The following is a 22,715-nucleotide window of genomic DNA, read 5'->3' as shown; positions in this document are numbered from 1 at the left end:
TATCAGGAAGTGAAAATAAGGGAAACAAGGATGTTTTTTTGAACTCCTGTTAAATTCTAAAAATGTGAGTTACAATAGTTTTGCGCCAAACCCTCGAACTACAACATTATATAATTAAGCAAAAAACGTTTATTGAATATAATCTGTGCCATACAATGAACACAGCAGTTACCCATACTACAATAAATACCAAGAACAGACGAAATAATATTTGATTTAGCCTGTGTGTTCTTACCATAAAGACAGTCACTATCAAGGGCAAGATACAAGCTAAGAACAGAGAAAACAATATTGGAAATAGCCTGTGTGTAATCGCTATAAAGACAGACACTATTAGGACAAGATGTAGGGATAGAACAGAGAAAAGAATGTTCACTATAGCCTGTGTGTTATTACCATAAAGACAGGCAGTATAAAGACATTCACTATCAAGGACATTCAAGATAAGAACAAAGACAACAGCTGTCTCCATCGGAAGACATATGCCACCAAAAAACGTTTTTTTCGAAACCGTAACACAGATTTTGAAGTCTCAACGCAGACCCTAAGTTCAAGTTCAAGGTCAAAGGGGTCAAAATGTGTGTGCGTATGGAAAGGCCTTGCCCATATACACGTGCATACCAAATATGAAGGTTACATCTAAAGAGACATAGAAGTAATGAGCATAATTTTTTATTTTGAAACATAAACGCAAAAGTGCGACGGACATACAAATGGACGGAAGGACAGTGGGTCTGCTATATCATCTACTGAATGTAATAACTAGGGTAACTGACATTTTGTGAATTGTTCAGGAAAGCATATTTTCAGACATTTTCAAAAATACAATAAGAGCACTTACGTTATTTTTCATGCTCAAAATATTTCAGTGTTGAAAATTATGGTAACTGCTCCTTTCTTATTTTTTTATTGTTTTAAAAAAGACATATCAATTTGGAGTTTTGTTTCGTTTTTCGAGTGTTATTATATTACTAATCAGAAAATTTGAATACGGAAACATGTTTATTATTTTAATAGAACATTTTTTTGCTTCTCCTGAAAATTTAACAAAATGTCAGTTACGCTACTTTTTGCATTCAGAAAATGACATGTGTTTGTTATGTCAATTTAAAAAATTTGATAAAAACATTATTTTTGCCAAAACGGTTGACTTAATATTTTAACAGTTGATGTATGTCACCTTAATAAACACAACAAGAGTGCCAAACTGTCACAAGATACGCCCGTTCGAAGGTTTTGGACACCATGCTCAATGCTTGAAAGTGTCCTCAAGACCTAGTTATTGACCCGGCATGACCCATATTTGAACTTGACCTAGATATCACTTAGATGTAACATCTGACTAAATTTGGTGAAGATCAGATGAAAACTACTTCAATTAAAGAGCGGACAACATGCTTAATGCTTGAAATGCACTATGTGACCTCGTTTTTGACCCGGCATGACCCATGTTCGAACTTGACCTACATATCATCTAGACACAACTTCTGACCAAATTAGGTGAAGATCAGATGAAAACTACTTCAATTAGAGAGCGGACACCATGCTAAATGCTTGAAATGCACTAAGTAACCTCGTGACCTAGTTTTTGACCCGGCATGACCCATATTTGAACTTGACCTACATATCATCTAGACACAACTTCTGACCAAATTTGGTGAAGATCGGATGAATACAATTTGAATTAGAGTCCGGACAAAGTGGCGCCGTTGAAAATGCACTAATTGACCCTATGACCTAGTTTTTGACCCGGCATGACCCATATTCGAACTTGGCCTATATATCAACTAGATGCAACTGCTGACCAAGTTTGGTGAAGATCGGATGAATACAATTTGAAATAGAGTCCGGACAAAGTGGCCCCTTTGAAAATGCACTTATTGACCCTATGACCTAGTTTTTGACCCGGCATGACCCATATTCGAACTTGGCCTAGATATCAACTAGATGCAACTGCTGACCAAGTTTGGTGAAGATCGGATGAATACAATTTGAAATAGAGTCCGGACAAAGTGGCCCCTTTGAAAATGCACTTATTGACCCTATGACCTAGTTTTTGACCCGGCATGACCCATATTCGAACTTGGCCTAGATATCAACTAGATGCAACTGCTGACCAAGTTTGGTGAAGATCGGATGAATACAATTTGAATTAGAGTCCGGACAAAGTGATGCCTTCCGCCCGCCGCCCGCCCGCCGCCCGCCGCCCGCCCGCCGCCCGCCCGCCGCCAAGGGGTTTCACATAATACGTCCCGTATTTTATACGGGCGTATAAAAATGGAAAAAAGTAAAAATTTATAAAAATGTCAGTTACATGACTTATTACATTAATTCAGTAGGCGATATGTCACCCTACCGGGGGCATAAAATAAGTTAAGTTTTGATATAGGACAATAACAATCCAACATACACAACTTCGTAACATAAGGAAAAAAACTCAATTTTTCGATGATTCAAGGGCCGTAACTCGAGAGCGTCTCAGTCAATTTGGCTGATTATCAAACTTGACAAAGATCTTATGACCTTACACATTTTCATGAAAAGAGGCAGTAATCCTATGACATTTGCTTGAGTTATTGAGCGGAAACGAGAAAAATGCAAATATTTGATGATTCAAGGGCCTTAACTCAAGAGTGTTTGGGTCAATTTAGCCAATTATCGAACTTAACCTAGGTGTTATTGCCTTACACATATATATTAAGTGTGGCAAAGATCCTATAACATTTGCTCGAGTTATTGAGCAGAAACGAGAAAAAGACCAATTTTACAATGATTCAAGGGCCGTAACGTAAAGAGAGTGTCTGGGTCAATTTGGCCGATTATTGAACTTGACCTAGATGTTATTGCCTTACACATTTTCATGAAGTTTGGTGAAGATCTGATGACAATTGCTTGAGTTACTGAGCGGAAACGAGAAAAAAATAGGCTTCCTGTGCCAGAAAAGTGAGCCAATAGAGAGGCTTTCCGTGCTACAACGAAAGCGAAAGTAGGCATTTTTTTAAGTAAAACTGACCATAATTACTATTTAGCGTACATTGAACGTAAACTTTTGATCATAAAGATGATATCAATGACATTAGATATTTGACATATTACGGAAAAGCTATGTTGAAAAATCATCAAAGTGACATGTGTGCACGATTGTTCCTCCACCATCGTCATCATTCCATCTTCGATAGAGTTTGTGATAAGTTTTTGGACCTGCAGAATACTGTGAACCTGTAGCTGGATATATCGTCGCTGTCGTTCTCAAACCTCGTAGCTCCAAAATTTTCAAAATATTTTTTTCGTCTTTTCCGAATATATTAAGTCTGGCGTGTGTTTTGTGCTATATCTCGTATCTCTACGCCAATCAGAGCCCTTGAAAAAGCCACGTGATGAAATGTTGTAGAATGATTGTTGGCTTTTTTCCCGGCGAAAAGTCGTAGCGACGCCATTTCACCTATAGGTACGTCGTTTCGTTTGGACAAATTTGACAAAAACGTTTTCATAATTTTTTTATTTGCAACTACGAGGTTTCCTATAAGGACGTATTGTCGTACCTCATAACAATGACAAAACTGTGGTGAAAAAATATCGTAGCTACCATGTCTGACTGTCAGTATGACTTATCAGTATGACTTACGCATCTACGGCTTATACCGTATTTTGCAGCTTCATTTGTTTGGTATTTTTACAGAATTTCAATTTCTAAAACATCGTTATAAAAATGAGACGGTTTTTTCTCTCTCCTGAAAAGTTGGCATTTTGTAGCTACGAGGTTTGAGAACGACAGCGACGATATGCTTCAACTCATGGACAACCTCTTTTTATGCACAAATGTGTTTACGGGTTTTAATTTTAGATTTTCTTATCTGTTTTGTGAATTACGATAATCCATTTTTCATGTTTATAACAGAGAGGCAGCCGAGAATGAACAGAGAAGCATCATTCTGACAGAGAGGCCACCGATATGCATCTACACCGTGTCTCCATTAAATTTTGTTTTTCGCTTGCTTTTCAAGATCTTGTGTGTTATATCATACGGGTAAGAACTTCATTGTAAATGAGAACTTTGAATGCTAGCAGACGATGTGACAAAATGGCTTATGATGACAACCAGGGACTGAATTTAACCTGTAATGGCACTTGCATTTTTTTGCAAGTTGATTTTTTTTCACTTGCAAAATAAAAAGCTTACTCGCAATTTGGTTATTTTAAAAATATTTTTTGTATTTTAAACAATACATTTATTGTTCCATATTGCTTAACATTGTGCATTATATTATGGCTACTTAAAAAAGCATACTCATTCATGATTGCCGGAACAAAAAAGTTATCTCAATAATTATAGGCATGGAGGCACATTCAATATTCGGCAATTGTGACTTGAAACTCAAAATTGTTTAAAACAAACTTTAATTATATTTGCCATTTACAAGGCTAAATGCAACCTTTTAAAAAAATTAAAATTGAAGCTTTAACTTTCTTTGCTGTCTCAGCGTGCTCGGACACCGGCTTCTTCAGAAATGTGTCCATGATTGATGAACGTTTTTGTTCGTGCAGACAGAAAGATTTTTAGCAAGTTGCGATTACCGAGACGCTTATTAGCCGCAAGCGCCTGGCGAACCATAGCTCCTCCCGTCTGTAGATCTGCCATAGTCATTAGCACTTTTCTATGGAATTCCATACAAAATATTATGGAATTCTACAGAAATCGATGGAAATCAATGGAATTTGATGGAATTCCATCCACTTGCCAATTTTCCATCTGAAGCTGTAATGGAATTCCATGAAATCTCGACTAAAATTCCATGCATTTCCACGGAATACATGGAAAACACTATGGACAGTTGGACTAAGCCATTTATTTCAATGGAAATCAGATGGAAAATAACATAGACATTTTCTTGGATGGAAATCGATAGAAAATAACTTTGAAACATTTTGCTGGTTGTCTGAAATGTATTTGTAGGTTAATACATGTCTGAATTTATTTGCATCATGTATTTTGTATTTAAAAGAAATTGCAATAAATATTATTATAAATTTGTTCTAGAAATTGGAACAGTTCTGGAACTGTTCAAAAAATTGTGTTCTAAAACGTATGTTCTGGAATGGTTCCAAAACAGTTTTCTAGAATAAATCCAGAACATTTGTGGAAAATGGCTTAGGACTGAAACTGTTCAATAATATTCAAAAACCTTTTAGAACAATTGTAGGACATAATAAGGTCAAGAAATTTCTAAAAATGTTTTAAAATGTAGTTCTAGAACACATCTAGAACTCTTACAGAACCAGTAAGTTCTACAAAAGTTCTTATTGGGAACAAGAACACATATAGAACACCTTACAATTACAACTAGCCAAATAGACTTCATAGTAGCGACAGCAGCAGCAGCAGTAGTAGTAGTAGTTGTAGAAGTAGTAGCTGTATTAGTAGTAGTAGTAGATGTATTTGTTGTTGTAGAAGGTGTTGTTGCAGTAATTGATGTAGTAGCAGTAGCAGTTGTGTTGTTTTTTTCATATCAGTAGAGGTGGTGGTGGTAGTAGTAGTAGAAAAAGTAGAAGTAGTAGCAGTAACAGTTGCTGTAGCAATAGTAGTAGCAATAGAAGTAGCAATAGTAGTAGCAGTAGTAGCAGTTGTTGCAGTTGTTGCTGTTGTTGCAGTAGTAGCATTTGTTGTTGCTGTTGCTGCTGCTGTTGATGCTGCTGTTGTTGTTGTTGTTGTTGTTGTTGCTGTAGTAATTAAAGTAGTTGTTCTGTAGAAGTAATAGTAGTAGTAAATTTCAAAGCAGTTTCTACAAGTCAAAATTCCTTAACCCTGTCCAAGTGGTATATACACTGTTTATTCTCAATATCAAACTCAGCCAGTACAGGTTGTCAAATAACAATCTATCTGATAAGACCAGTGTGTGCTGTGCATCAGATGTTAGGTATGTTTGCTTCAAATCTATTGGTTATAATATATAACAGCCTTTTCTAATTGGCTGAATTCAAATACAGAAAGTTTACCTGTTAGATTGAAACACTGGTAGACAATGTACAGGTTTAACTTGTTAAAATTAAGTTAAATTTTTTTAACAAACAGTAGAGTTAATTAGTTTTTCCATTATCAACACTTTCTTAAATACTATAAATGTATTTATATCATTTGGAAAGTAACATGAAATATTGTTTAAGAGTGATGCATACAGTGTTTGAGCAGTCTGTCTAGGAATAGAACAACAACTGAAGGTTTGTGATTTTTATTATTTCTAAATATTCCTTTAAATTAAATCTTATGCCATTATTGTAGACCTTTTTATGTGATATTTGAGGTTTTATTATGGCAAATATTAGTTTAAAAGCAGCTGTCACCCAAATTTTCACTCAGTGGAGTTTGCAGCTTGAAAAAGCAAGTAATAAGACCTATGTGGAGAAATTAATAATGTTGAATGTAGTATCAGAAGTTTATCATGCATGGTTATGGAACTGAGGCTAAGGGAGTTTTGTACTGTGCATGTTGAGCACTCGATGCTCATTAATGATGTTAATGTTTATTATTATCCCCTGCCATAGGCGGAGGGATATTTTTTTGGCGTTGTCCGTCCTTTCATCCTTCAGTCTGTCCGTCTTTCTGTCCGTCTTTCCATCCGTCCGGAACCATATCTTGGAAGTGCTTTGGCGGATTTCATTGAAACTTGGTATGAGTATGTATATGGATAAGAGGATGGTGCATGCCAAATGGCATTGTTAACCATTAGTTAATAAAAAAGTTATGGCCCTTAATAAAAATGCTTTTTTGTGTGTCCAAGGCCATATCCTGGAAGTGCTTTGGCGGATTTCATTGAAACCTGGAATGAGTATATTATATGGATAAGAGGATGATGCAGGCCAAATGGCATTGTACACCATCTGTTAATAACAGAGTTATGGCCCTTTGTATTTTAAAAAAATGCTTGTTTGAGTATCAAATATGATACTTTTGTGTCCAGAAGCATATTGGCAGGGTATCAATTCAGCGAATTTGCTTGTAAATAAATTAATTAAACCAATGGAATTGGTTTTTAGGTTTCAATGTGAATTTTTAAACCAATAGAATTACACATCATTCTAATTATAGCAATAATAAATGTGTACTAATCATACCAACAAATTAAGTTATGCTTAGTGCTTTGCAATGTATTCACTTCGTTTTTAGTTCTCTTTTTAAAGACCATTTTACAACTTAATATTTAAAACAATACTTGAATTACGTTCCCTATACATTTTCTTTATGTGCGTGAATTACCATTGACCAGTTGATGGAAGATACTGCAGAGTTTGGCTGGGAAATAATCCAAGACAGCAAAGCGGCTCTTAAGGCGCATTTACCAAGAGGACTTACAGGGCCACAAATTCATGGTAAATAATGTCATGCCCTGGGCTCAGATAACTTATTTAATGTTAACCACCTGAAAGTATTTTGTCTTTTTGGAATCCAATATATTGGTCTATTAGTCAGTTACACTTTTCTGGATCCTGGGATAACTTTAAAAGTTCTAAATATTTTTTAATGAAATTTGAAACATGAACAGATGGCAATAAGGACATTATGCACGTCATTTCATTTTGTTCATAATGCAAGAATTCTGGTTGCTATGGCAACAAATATATTTAAAAAACTTAAAATAGTGGAGTTTCACAGGTAGGGGACCATATTGCTTGGCAATCTCTTGTTATAGTTTGAATGTAAATAACTCTTTACTTTAGACATTTTAATGATTGTTATGCTCCCCGAAAATTTTCGGGGAGCATATAGTTGCCGCTTTGGAGTTCCTTCCTTTCTTCCTTCCGTCATACTTTTTTGACAGTTTCTCATAGCACCTTCAATTCTTTACTGATCTCTTTCATATTTGGCATGTAGGTACCTTGCATGGACCTCTACCTTTTGATGAGGTTTGAGGTCACTGGGGTCAAGGTCACTGAGGCTAATAATAGTTTTTTCCGTCACACTTTTTTGACAGTTTCTCATAGAACCTTCAATACTTTACCTATCTCTTTCATATTTGGTATGTAGGTAGCTTGCATGGACCTGTTCTTTTGATGAGGTTTGAGGCCACTGGGGTCAAGGTCAAGGTCACCGAGGCTAATAATAGATTTTTCTGTCACAATTTTGTTACAGTTTCTCATAGCACCTTCAATATTTTTCTGATCTCTTACATATTTGGCATGTAGGTACCTTGCATGGACCTCTACCCTTTGATGAGGTTTGAGGTCACTGGGGTCAAGGTCAAGGTCACCAAGGCTAACAATATAATTTTTTAAGGTGGTTATTAACACATAGATTGACAAAGCACATCATCGGGGAGCATCCATCAGTTTCACTGATATTCTTGTTTATTCTGTAGAGCACATGTGAGCAGTATACCTCATACCAAAAAGGACCCGGAGCAGTGACTGGTGTTCAATAATCTCAGAAAAAAAGGAAAATGGCAGTGGAAGACTTGGACAAACATTTTTAAAAACTAACCTCTGTGTTAAGCCTGGCAGTCTGTGGCTGGTGACATGTTTTATTTTGGTTACTTCTTGTATAAAAAAGACCAGTTATATATTTTGTGAATTGTATTTTGTGTTTGCTTTTTGTCTTTATTTAATTTATTTTTTTTATTTAGGAATTTGAAACTTGGATAATTGAATAAAGTTTGTGTTCAACAGTACTGAGCATATATAATAAATAGCAAATTTACAACGGTTGTCAATTTGTTATGTATTATTATTAACTATGCTCAGTACTTGGATACTGGCTGTTTGCCTGGGAATTTGTTTTCTAGAAAGTTGGTTTCAGACTTTAATATTTGAAGTAAACCTTCGGAACTTTTCTAGAATTGTACTGGAACACATCGACTAGAACTGAACTTCTGTTATCATACTGAAAGTGTTCTAGAATTAATAAGGAACAGTTGTTGAACGTTAAAATTTATGAGAAAAAAACTCTAGAACAATTGTGCGTGATGTGTGTGTGCATGTAATTGTGTGTGTTTATGAACATATGTGAGAAAGGAAGTATACTTGTCATAAGAGAAATTTAAAATTCTACTTCTATGTTTTATATTGTGCCTTTTATAAGTTTTTCTTTTCTCACCTGTATAAGCGTGCATGTTTATGGATGTGTTTTTGAATGTGTGTGTGCATGCCTGTGGTTAAGAGAGTTGGTACTTTATGAAAATGTAAAACCACTCATTTTTGAATACGTACTGTGTGCATGTGTACTTTATGAAAATATAAAACCACTCATTTTTTAATTATGTACTGTGTGCATGTGTGTGGTTAATGATTGATGCCAGATCTTGTTCTTGTTTAACTTCTATGATGAAACCTTAAGTTACATTCACATTTGTTTTTCAAAATCAATAAAATGCCTTTGATCTATAATCTGTTTTTTTCTATTTTATTCCAGCTTTTTATTAAATTCCATAGCTTTTTACGGAATTCCATATAATTCTATGGAATTCCACAGCGTTCTATGGAATTCCACGGCGTTCTATGGAATTCCACGGTGTTCTATGGAATTCCACGGCATTCTATGGAATTCCATGGCGTTCTATGGAATTTCACGGCGTTCTATGGAATTCCACGCCATTCTACGGAATTCCACGGCATTCTACGGAATAAAATGTAATTCCACGGCATTATATGGAATTCCATACCATATCAAGTCCCTCATCTGTTTGTTTTTTACTTTTCCATTGATTGCATGGAATCAGATGGAAAGTTAGTGCCAATATTCCACGGAATTCCATCTAACGATTTCTATAGAATTCCATATGATTCCACGGCAGATCTACAGAAGGGCTACCAGAGTAGCTTCCCTTGAATCTTACAACAACAACAAAAACAACAATGGCGGGCGAATGTGTTAATGCTTTTTTTTTATAACACTTAAATCGTTTAATTTATCAAGATTTTGATCTTGAAAATGGGAGTAGCGATTATAAAAGTAACTATCTCTTAATACTTAAAGGATTTATGGAAAAACAGGTTTGAGAAATCTGAAATTTCATCCTTGAAACGAAGATTGACGAAAGCTCTGAGCGAGCACACAGTGCTCAGAGGAATACAATGATTCACAAGACTAAAGAAAATGAATGAGCAATATGCCCAGGGGGATAGACTAATTAAGAAGCAATGGACGCGTCAAATCTATAACTAGAGCTTTATCACAGACGTGACGAATACCCCCACATGCTGCATTGACACAGAATATTTAGCATGTTGTCTTCACAAAAAACAGTGGACACCATGCTAAATGTTTCAAACACACTAAATGATCCAGTGATCGAGATTTTGACCTGGCATGGCCCATGTTCGAACTTGGCCTTAAAATCATCTAGACTAAACTTCTGACCATGTTTGGTGAAAATCAGATAAAAACTACATGAATTAGAGAGCGGACACCATGCTGAATGTTAAAAAACGCACTAACTGACCCCATGACCTAGTTATTGGCCCGGCCTGGCCCAGGTTCAAACTGGGCCTAGGGATCATCTGAATAAAACTTCTGACCAAATTTGGTGAAGATCGGATGAAAACTACTTGAATTAGAGAGCAGACAACATGCTGAATGTTTAAAACGTACTAAGTGACCCCGTGACCTAGTTTTTGAACCAGCAAGGCCCATGTTCAAACTTGGCCTTAAGATCATCTAGATACAACTTCTGACCAAGTTTGGTGAAGATCGGATGAAAACTACTTGAATTAGAGAGCGGACACCATGCTGAATGTTAAAAACCGCACTAAGTGAACTCGTGACCTAGTTTTTGGCCCAGCATTGGCCCAGGTACAAACTGGGCCTAGAGATCATCTGAATAAAACTTCTGACCAAATTTGGTGAAGATCGGATGAAAACTACTTAAACTAGAGAGCAGACATGCTCAATGTTTTAAACGCACTAAGCGACCCAGTGACCTAGTTTTTGACCCGGCAAGGCCCATGTTCGAACTTGGTCTAGACATCATGTAGATACAACTTCTGACCAAGTTTGGTGAAGATCTGATGAAAACTACTTGAACTAGAGAGCAGACACTTAATACAGACCGACCGACAGACAGACCGACCGACCGACAGACAAGTTCACTCCTATATACCCCCCTAAACTTCGTTTATGGGGTATAATTAGATATAGGTTAACAGAACAGTGGGAAACTTTGTTTATTTTGTTTGTCCGTATTGCTGGACACATGGCCTACTCTCCCCCCCCCCCCCCCCCCCCCCCCCCCAACAAAATCTCATCTGACTTACATGATTCACGTAAATGACCTCTAAGAAGCCAAACAATACGGAATCCAGTAATTATACGGAGCACTTTCACCCAAGAACATTGGAAATGTACTCACCAAAATAACAGCCACTACCAGAAGAAAGCCAAGGATGGAGAAACCAACAATCAGTCCTATCTGCCAGGCCCTTAGTGGACACCTCCCACAGTCCATCGGGCAGGTATCGCATGTCTCCAACAGTTCAAGTTCACAAATTGTGTCACCACACACTGTAAATAGACAGGGGTACTAGTACAACATAGCATTCACATGTTAGTTTTTCTTCATTCATGTTAAGTCATCACACACGGAATAGTGACAGAGGTTAAGTACAACCTAGCATTCTAAGTTTAGTTCTTCCCTGTTACTATTAGTCTTTAGATACCGGTAGTATTGTCTCCACACACTGCATGGAGACAGATGTTTATTACGACATAGCTTACCCAGTCTATTTTTTCCATGTGACATAGGATCTCATCATACAATGAATAGAAAGAAGAGATTAGCACAAAAAAGAATGCAAAGTTTAGTCTTTCCCAATCCCTTGATCACCCTATTTTCTTTACCAAACGACCTCCAGACTGAACACATTGTATTTTGTATAGCCTGAATAATTTCTATAGCCCTAAAAGATATTACTTTTACTATGATTATTTTCTTTGGTGAAGATCACCAAATTGGTCATTTTTGTAAATAAACAAATTAAGTTAAGTATTTTATAGATTAGCAAAGTATATGTGCCATGAAGATATTGCCAAGGTTATAAGTAATTATGACTCAGTTTACAAAAATTGTGTGAATGGGAGTTTGTTTTTTATTCTGCTGAGCTCTAAATTGTGATACAAATTTAAGCATTATTTTCCATAAAGCCTTCAGCTTTTCGCATATTTAATTTAGCATGTTTCCCAAACTGCTATACCACTGCATCGCTGTTCAAAAAACATGAAAAACGTGAGACGGGCACCTGTTGCTAGGTATATAACCATATGTAAACCCCGTCACGCTCATAGTTTTCCAAGCGTTTCTGCTGCATCAATGTCTCTCGTGTTGGCAGTGTTTTTCTTTGCCATCTTATTTTACGCTGGTTTTGGTAAGTTTGAGATGTTATGAATTGTTGTTTCTTAAATTTGTTGAAAGAAATGGTTGCTCTATAACCTAGGACGTTGTGTCCAGGTAGTTTAAAGAAATTATTTACGATTTTTGAAGGAAAACTTGATCGATGTTTTCGAAAAGCGTTCGGACGTAGTCCGCGCATTTATGTTTGTAAATATTCGGACGTTGTCAACGTATTCACAAATCAAAATTGAAATAAAGTAACTTAAGCTTTTATTTTTCTTATTTTCCTAGGACGTGGTCCAGGAAAGAACGATATGGCAGAACAACAGGTTCAGACCCGTAAAGAGGCTCAAATATCTGTTGAGGAAATTGACGAGCACGTGGTCGGTGATCAAAATGATGTGCTTAGTCTTGATCAGGACTCGGAGGAAGAATTTTCGGGATTTGAATCCAATGACGTTCCTCGAAAAATATCGAAGGAAAAGACAATTGGCAAGACATTGAAGTCTGTTGTGAAAAAAGTGACGTCAAAAGACGCTAGTGGTGGTAAGAAACAGACTAGATCAAGTACTAAAAAACCACAGAAAAAAGATAAATCTACTACTAACCCCAGTTGTATGGTTCAAATAGATTTGAATAATTTGTCATCAAGTAATCTTAACTTACTGAAGGAAAAATTAGGTTTGTCTCAACCAGAAAATTCCAATGATTGTTATTATGATGACTATGATGCGTATGAAAATGAGACTGAATGGGATGAAAATGTTGACATTCATACTGCACCTAATTTGCGTGTTCAGGTAGAAAATGATGAATCTGAAGATGATATTGGAATAATTCATTCTGTAAGACCTAAAGTAAAGGACATGTCAAAGAAATTGATGAATGACTTAATTGGCAATAATAGCGATAAAGAGAATAACTCGGATGATGAAAATGAATGGAAGTTGCCAAAAATAAAAAAGAAGTCCAAAGGACCGCCAGTATCTAAATCATTGGCTGAGTTAATGAATACTGCATGTACAGCTTCATGCGATACGCAATCAATTAGAGAAAGTAATTTAGTTCCTGAAAACTGTGACATGATGTTTCCACCCTCCGTTAACTTAGAAATGTGGAGAAACCTTGATAAAAGAACATGTTCAGTAGACCGATTATTCCAAGATTTACAGAATCTTCTGGCTGCCGGTATAGTACCGGTTATGAAACTGGCTGAGATGCTAAGGGGCAATTTGCCGGCAAAAGAACAAAACTAAACAAGTGGTTTCTGACTCGCTTACTTTGTTAGGTCAGGTTCAATATAATTTGAGTATAAGGAGGAGGTTCTTGATTAGACCAAACATTCCAAACAAGAAGTATAGAGCGTTGTGCAACTTTGATACACCGATAACATGCCAGTTATTTGGTGATGACATTTCAAAGGAAATGAAAAACTGCGATGCAGGGGTGATGTTGAGTAACAGTCTCAGGGCCTATCAGAATTTTTCCATGCACAAGAACTTCAGAAGAAGTCGTGGGCGGTTTCCTCGTAATTTCCAGGGTCGTGGACGATTCATGCCATACGGAAACCCACATTATGGGAATCCCAATTTCAACACCCGAGGTTTCGGAGGTGGTTACGGAGGTGGTCATCCGTTTAGAGGTCTGGGACGTTCGAGGACTTCTGCTACAGTGTCAAGTGCCCCAAACTAAGAACGGTAGGTAAATTAAAACACTGTTTGAATGTATGGAAAAAATTTACAAATGACCCTTAGATTTTAGAAAGTGTTCAGGGCTATAAATTGGAATTTGAAACAGAACCGAGACAATTTTATATACCTAAAGAAATACAATTTAACAAAGAAACCATGGAAATTATTGATAATGAAATTTCTGAGTTGTTGTCAAAAGGAGCAATTATCAAATCTGATAATGAAGAAAATCAATTTATTTCCAATATTTTTGTGGTAAAAAAGCCAAATAATAAATTTCGACCAATTATTAACTTAAAGAAATTAAATAAACACGTATGTTATGAACATTTCAAACAAGAACATTTTAAAGTGGTGTTGGACCTTATTCAAGAGAATGATTTCTTTTGCTCTGTAGACCTGAAAGATGCATATTTTTCTATACCAGTACATAGAGATTTTCACAAATATCTTTAATTTTGTTGGAGGAATGTTTTGTATGCATTTGTTTGTTTACCTTTGGATATAGTGCAGCTCCCAGGTTGTTTACAAAGCTTTTAAAGCCAATTTATGCTGGTTCAGGTCTCGTAATATTAGATGTAGTTATTATATTGATGATTCTTTGAATATGAATCAAAATGACAAAGTGTGTGGTGAAAATGCACATACAATTTGTACAACATTAGAATCCTTGGGTTATACTTTCAATGAAAAGAAATCTGTTTTAGTGCCAACACAAAAAATTGTGTTTTTGGGTTTTATTTTAGATTCAGTTCAATACAAAGTTTTCTTGACAGAAGAAAAAGTAGAAAAGATCCTTCTTAAAGGAACATTGTTGTTGAAAGCAGAAAGAATTGTAGTCAGAGAGTTAGCTTCTGTAATTTTATTACTGATATAGAGGATATTTGTTGGATCCGGTGGATTATCGATTTTAATTCACGAGTGATCATAGAAAATAATATTTTCACGAGTGGCACAGCCACGAGTGAAAATATATGTTTTCTATGATCACAAGTGAATTAAAGTCGATAATCCACCGAATCCAACAAATTTTCTTTTTATTTAATGCATTTTTCACATTTATATACATTGTTCAAGAGTTTAACTAACGAATTTTGCTGGGATAATGACGTCATTTCGTCAAAAAAATGACGTCATTTCACAGTAAACAATGACAATTATCGATAATTCTCACTGATAATTTTCACTGTTTGAAACAGTGAAATTATCAGTTTTAATTCACTGATATTTCTCTATAAACCACCGGAAAGCATTAAATAAAAATGCATTTTTTGCTGTATTAGAAGCACCTTTGCATTACAGAAATTTAGAAAAATGTAAAATTTCAGGTTTAGGTCATAACATGAATTATGATATAGAGGATATTTGTTGGATTCGGTGGATTATCAATTTTAATTCACGAGTGATCATAGAAAATATATATTTTATATGATCACGAGTGAATTAAAATCGATAATCCACCGAACCCAACAAATTTTCTTTTTATTTTATTCTTTTTTTCACAGTTTATATACATTGTAAAAGAGATTAACTAAAGAATTTCGTTGGGAAAATGACGTCATTTTGTCAAAAAATGACGTCATTTAACATAAACAGTGAAAATTATCGATAATTTTCACTGATAATTTTCATTGTTTGAAACAGTGAAATTATCAGTTTTAATTAACTGATATTTCTCTATAAACCACCGGAAAACATAAAATAAAATAAAATTACTTTGGATGATAAAAGTATTTTAGAAGTAAATTGGTGGATTCAAAATGTCATAAGCAAGAATGGGAAAGCAATTAGGCCAAAAAAGGTTGACATTACATGCCAAACAAACGCAAGTTTGAGTGGTTGGTCTTGTTTTGATAAGGACACAAAATGTTATGTTAATGGTCATTGGTCAAGAGATGAAGCTCAGAATCAAATGAACTATCTTGAGCTTCAAGCCATTTTCTTTGGTATTACATCTTTGTACAAAAAAATTACTGATTCACACATTCATGTATGTTCAGAAAATGTTTCTGCCGTAGCATATATCAACAATATGGGAGGTATGACCTCTTTCCTTTTAAATGAGTTAGCATTTGAAATATGGACCTGGTGCTTGGACAGAAATATATATATATATCAGCCTCTTATATTAAAGGTTCAGAAAATCATCAAGCTGACTTTTATTCTCGAAATTTTACGGGATCAAATGAGTGGATGTTGAAAAAAGATGTTTTTCAAAGAGTCTGTTTAGACTGTTTTACACCAGATATAGATATGTTTGCATCTTTCAGATTTATAAATATGTTACCTATGGTCCGTCTCCAGGTAGTTTTAAAAATGATGCTTTCTCGTTCATATGGACAGGTTTTGAACCGTATTTATTCCCACCTTTCTCCTTGATTGGCAAGGTGGTGAATAAACTAATTCAAGATAAGGTGAAAAGAGCTATTTTGATCATGCCTTTGTGGCGATCACAGTTTTGGTTTCCTTTGGTGTTAGATCTTTTGATGTCTATTCCTATCAGGTTACCACAACACAGGAACTTGTTGTCTCTCGCACACAATGGAACAGTACACCCACTTGGAAAGAAGATGACCATGGCTGCAGTGCAACTATCGGCGGATGTTTACAAGACCAAGGCCTTTAGAAAGAAGTTACAGACATTATCATTAAATCTTGGAGAGAAGGTACCTCCAAACAATATCAGTTGGCATGGAAACGATGGGTTCTTTGGTGTGATAGGACAGGTAATTGTGCCGATAAAACGTTTGAGGTTACGGTAATTTCTTATTTATACTCGTTGTTCAAAGACAAGAAGTCTTATTCAGTGATAAATACCCACAAAGCGATGTTACTTCAGACTCTTATGATCCTTGGAAATAAGTGGTGTTCAAATCCGACATTAATTAGTCGTTTTATGAAGGGAGTTTTTGTTAAGAAGCCACCTTTACCAAAGTATAAATTCACATGGGATGTGACAGTAGTTTTGAGTTTACTATCATCATGGTTTCCTTTAGAAGATTTAAGTTTAAAAATGTTAACCCTAAAGTTGATTGCTTTGGCAACGGCGCCAATGGCACAGACCTTGAAATCATTGAATTTGAACTATATGAAGGTTTATACAAGTTATGCAGTGTTCTATTTTCCAAATCTTCTGAAATCTTCAAAAATTGTGAAAAGTAATAATTTTAGTCTGAAGTTGGAACATTTTATGGATGAACGAGTTTGTGTTTACCATACATTAAAACAGTATATTAAGGTAATTAAGCCTTTAAGATTAAATTCTCAGTTATTTATTTCGTATGTTACATTTTTGGCTGTAACCTCGAGCACACTAGCTAGGTGGTTAAAATGTGTTTTGGATATGGCTGGTATTGATGTCACTGTATTTAAAGCACACTCGTACCGGTCTGCCTCAACATCTGCAGCATTTCAGGGTAATTGTTCTTTGAAAAATATTCTAGACACTGCTGGTTGGAAATCTGATGGGAATTTCTTTAAATTTTACCATAGATCAGTACTTAACAAGAAGGATGTGTCATTTATGGATGCAGTTTTTAAGAAATAAATGATATCTAGGGTATTAAATATTGTTTATTGAGTGGTTTTGAAAATGGATTATATAACTGTGTGGTATAACCATATATGGAGGAAATTAACTGTGAATTTTGATATAAACATGAAAATACATGTTTTTGATGTTTTGTGATACTGAATATGTTGTACTTGAAGTATAATAGTGTTACTTATTGTATGCATATATTGAGAACATGTGTTGTGACTATAATATGAGACATGTTTTGGTATTCAGTGATGCTTAATACAATAGTTATGATGTTATGGATGAACATGTGTATGTTTTGATTTATGTTCTACAAAATAATAATGGTTTATGAAGTTGATGTGTTTTGTTTTATTTTGTTGCCTTACTTTGAATATGCTAAATTAAATATGCGAAAAGCTGAAGGCTTTACGAAAAATAATGTCCCCCCATCCAAGCCTGGGTGATGGATGGGGGTCATTATTTAAGTGAAGCCGGAGGCTGAGCATATTTATTTACCCACCCTTTAATATTGGGTAAATAAAGATATAATACAGGAGATTTTTGTTTAGCCCACCCTTGTTTCATGTCTTGCGGCAACAAATATTTATGCTTTGAATTATGAGCGCCACAAGGTTTACATATGGTTATATACGGAGCAACAGGTGCCCGTTTCATGTTTTTCATGTTTTTTGAACAGCGATGCAGTGGTATAGCAGTTTGGGAAACATGCTAAATTAAATATGCTCAGCCTCCGGCTTCACTTAAATAATGACCCCCATCCATCATCCAGGCTTGGATGGGGGGACATTTTTTTCCCAATGCCCTATTTCACAAAAGTGTCATTGACCTTTAAGCAAGCATCATATCTTGTGCAAACAACATGACATCTTAATAGATATATATATGACAGTTCTATTTCTTGAACATCTATTACCAATATTGCCATATAAGGACTACACACAACTGAAAGTGAGCAACATGACTTTGAGCTTTTACCCGACATACATAATTGTTTCAGTTTACACATGGTCTGGATATGATGAGTATTTGTGTCAATTGATTTAGAAACCCTATAATGCAAAGTTATTGGCAATATAAGGAATAAGCACAGAATCCAAGAGTCAACAATGACCTTGAAGTTTCATTTCAAAATCTATTCCTGTACAAAAGTATCAACTGTGACCTTGAAGGAAACTTTGTATGTTACACATGACAAGTCTGCCTGATTATGATCAAATTTTGAAATCCCATCATGCAAAACAAAGTTATTAGCAGGATACTGACAAACTTTCACTGAACATGAGCTGTGTTTGTGAAACGCAATGCCCCCTACTGCGCCGCTTTGAAACCATATATGTGGCCTTTCACCTTGAAGGATGACTTTGACCTTTCACCACTCAAAATGTGCAGCTCCATGAGATACAAATGCATGCCAAATATCAAGGTGCTATCATCAATATTGCAAAAGTTATGGCAAAATGTTCAAGTTTTGGGACAGACACACACATACAATGACAGACACACATTGACAGACAGACACATAACAGACAGGCAAAAAACAATATACCCCCCCCCCCCCCAGATCATTCAAATCAGGGGCATATTAAAAAGAAGAGTTGACTGTGATCTTGAAGCAAGGTTGATGCACACAACAGGTTATTAAACAAAGCTTTTACCAAGGAGCACATGAATACTATTGTACACAACAAATCCTCTAGTAATGTGAACATATAATCACAGGTCTCTCAGGTAGTACACAAGAAACAATAATCTTGTTCATCCTAGCATAAATGTGCCAGCCGTATCTGTAACTTTCAATTTTAATGTACAATCAAATTTGTCAATGATAGTAAACATGTGCTTTGCATGAAAATCCATTCTATTTTAAATGTGTTGATAATGAATGTTAATCCAATATACATTTCCAGTCAAATGTGTCAATCCAATTGTTAATGTGCCTGTTATATTAATCAGTTGAAAAAAGCACGGAATTGCCACCACCACCAGACTCTTACCTCTTTGTGGTTTCACTACAAAATGTTTGGTGACCCACATTTCGAAACCACCAAGTTTGAGTAATGTATGCACGCTCATATTGACAGGGGTATAGAATTCACTATGAGGGCATGACGTGTTGGTTCCATGTGGTCCCACGTTCAAATACATTGCTGAAAAAGAATAAGAAAATTAAGTTTGAATCATGCTCAAAAAATGCAAGTGAGCATTTTTTGTTTCAAAATAAACAAGAAACCGTCGAAGACGGGTGATGCTCCCCAAAGTTTTTTTTGTCACAATATTGCACTATATATTCAGATAAAAGGAAACATCTTGAGGGGCATAACTTTGGACAAAATAATACAATGGATGGTTAAGCAACTTACAAATTTCAAAGGGCCATAACTCTCTAAATAAATCATCTAACCAGTACCTACTAATAACATGCGCATCTCCTCAAGATAGTTAAGCTTGCCATAAAGCTTCATTGTATTCCAGTCAGTAGTTGAGGAGAAATAGCCCAGACAAGAATTGCACTATATGTAGTTTATAGAAAATTTCAAAGGGCCATACATCTGATAATATGCACATCTCCTGTTGGAAGTGAATCCCATTGAATTCTGGTCATTAGATGCTGAGAAATAGCCCGGACAAAAATTGTGCACAGAGGGACACACGGACAGACAAAGCGGTGACTATATGCTCAGCCCAAAATGTTTTGGGGGAGCATAATAAAGTGTTTATTATTACATTTATTACCTTCTGTGCACATGATTTTAAAAAAGGCGATAATAACGCAGGTGCTCACCTGAGATCTGAAGGAATTAAATAATTCTGAATAGGACTTTTTCCACTACAGCCATAACAAGAGATGTGTTTGTCAAGAACACAATGCCCCCTACTGCGCCGCTTTGATTTATTTAATTTTTTTATCATTTGGCAGGTAAAGATAATTATCTCTCTTTAAAGCTTATTACTTTCCTTGGATTTGTTTTTTTTACCATTGACCATGAAGAATGACCTAGACCTTGACCTGTCACCACTCAAAATATGCAGCTCCATGAGATACACATGCATGCCAAATATCAAGTTGGTATCTGAAGGGAAAAAGAAGTAGTGAGCATTTTTTCGAAACCTAAACGCAAAGTGTGACGGACAGACGGACGGACAGTCCGATCACTATATTCCCTCCTTCAGGGGTACAAAAATTGCTACCATCAACCACCCGCAGCCATGTTTCACAATTAACTTGACATTGTTTAATTTCCTCAAGATATCATTTAAGAAAATTTTACGAGTATGCTTCATGATGATTTAACAAACAAGCACATTTGATAAATTGATATCACCCGCTTAATTAATTAATTAATTTATTGATGGATGCAAATCCCTTGATCTACAGTATGATCATAAACAATAATTAATTGTAGGGTAATTGTTTTTAGCAATTCATCAACATAACTTTTTTATACTTAAAGTAATTAAAAGGTATGTTTTTATCATTTAAACTAACTTCATTGAAATGATGAAATACATTTTTTGTCAAAAAACAATCAGCAATTTATTTGGATGTGCATTGTATCCTTTAAATTAAAACATGAGGGCCCTGTATCGCTCCACTGCTGAAAAAAGGCTGAAACAAATATTCTCGGCATGTGCAAATACTTAAATATAGGCCCTATTTTAGCACATGTACACTTTTGTGACTCCCTGAGCTGGGTCAAATTTAACCCCAGCGACATAATTTTAGCAAACGTTTTAGAGGACTAGTATATCTCATTACATACAAAATGTGGTAGCCCTAGGTCCTAGAGTTAAGGACAAGAATATTTCAAAAGTTTTCACAAAATAAGCAAGATATAAGAGTATAATGTTCAATTTTGTGACCCGCGGGTCAGGGTCAAATTTGACCCAAAGGGCATAATTTGAACAAACTTGGTAGAGGACTATAAGATGTTACTGCATACCAAATTTGGTAACCATAGTCAGAATGGTTTTTGACAAGAAGATTTTTAAAGATTTCACAAAATAGGTGCTTTATAAGCGTTTATTCAATTTTGTGACCCCCTGGGGCAGGGTTGAAGTTGACCCCAGAGGCATTATTTGAAGAAATTTGGTGGAGGTTAATTCGAAGTCACTACATACCAAATTTGGTAGCCCTAGGCCCATTGGTAATGGACAACAAGATTTTAAAAGTTTTCACAAAATAGGCCCCATATAAGCGTATGTTCAGTTTTGTGACCCCCCGGGCAGATTCAAATTTGACCCTAGGGGCATAATTTGAACAAACTAAGAAGACAGCTAATACATGTCACTACATACCAAATTTTGGTAGCCCTATGCCATACGGTAATGGACAGAAGATTTTTAAAGTTTTCCCACAATAAGCCTTATATAAGCATATGTTCAATTTTGTGACCCTCAGGGCAGGGTCAAACTTGAACCATGGGGCATAATTTGAACAAACTTGGTTAAGGACTATAAGATGTCACTACATACTGAATTTGGTAGCCCTAGGCCCAATGGTTATGGACGAAAAGAATTAGTCAAGTTTTCACAAAATAGACCCTATATAAGCATATGTTCAATTTTGTGACCCCTGGGGCAGGGTCAAATTGGACCCCAGGGGCATAATTTGAACAAATTTGGTAGAGAACTATAAGATGTCACTACATACCAAATTTGGTAGCCCTAGGCCCAATGGTTATGGACATGAAGATTTTTTAAAGTTTTTACAAAATAAGCCGTTTATAAGCATATATTAAATCTTGTGACCCCCGGGCAGATTTAAATTTGACCCCAGGGGCATTATTTGAACAAACTAAGAAGAGAACTATTACCTGTCACTAAATACCAATTTTGGTAGCCCTATGCCATACAGTTATTGACAAGATTTTTTTTAAAGTTTTCACAAGATAGGCCTTATATAAGCATATGTTAAATTTTGTGACCCTCAGGGCAGGATCAAACTTGACCCCATGGGCATAATTTGAACTAACTTGGTAGAGGACTATAAGATGTCACTACATTCCAAATTTGGTAGCCCTAGGCCCAATGGATATGGCAAAACGATTTTTAAAGTTTTCACAAAATAAGCACTTTATAAGCATTTATTCAATTTTGTGACCCCCGGGGCAGTTTCAAATTTGACCCCAGGGGCATAATTTGAACAAACTAAGCAGAGAACTGTTA

The 22,715-nt window shown here is 35.6% G+C and overlaps 1 protein-coding gene across 9 annotated transcripts in view; it reads right to left on the bottom strand.

The window, feature by feature from the left end:
• LOC127861598 (speract receptor-like) overlaps positions 1–22,715 on the bottom strand; it is a 767,747-nt gene that overhangs the window by 537,263 nt on the left and 207,769 nt on the right. For all 9 annotated transcript variants that reach the window (XR_008040289.1, XR_008040290.1, XM_052400229.1 and 6 more), the window contains 2 exons: positions 19,544–19,696; positions 11,337–11,488 (listed from right to left, as the gene is read on the bottom strand). Coding sequence is in view for 7 of the 9 variants with exons in the window: in XM_052400229.1 (XP_052256189.1) it covers positions 11,337–11,488; positions 19,544–19,696 (305 nt within the window). In the remaining 2 variants the exon portion in view is untranslated. The remainder of the gene's footprint in view (positions 1–11,336; positions 11,489–19,543; positions 19,697–22,715) is intronic.

This window comes from Dreissena polymorpha, chromosome 16, assembly GCF_020536995.1.
Source record: "Dreissena polymorpha isolate Duluth1 chromosome 16, UMN_Dpol_1.0, whole genome shotgun sequence".
NCBI classification, from domain to species: Eukaryota; Metazoa; Mollusca; class Bivalvia; order Myida; family Dreissenidae; genus Dreissena; species Dreissena polymorpha.
The sequence above is the reverse complement of the archived record's forward strand: the minus strand, read 5'-3'. Positions and strand labels throughout refer to the sequence as shown.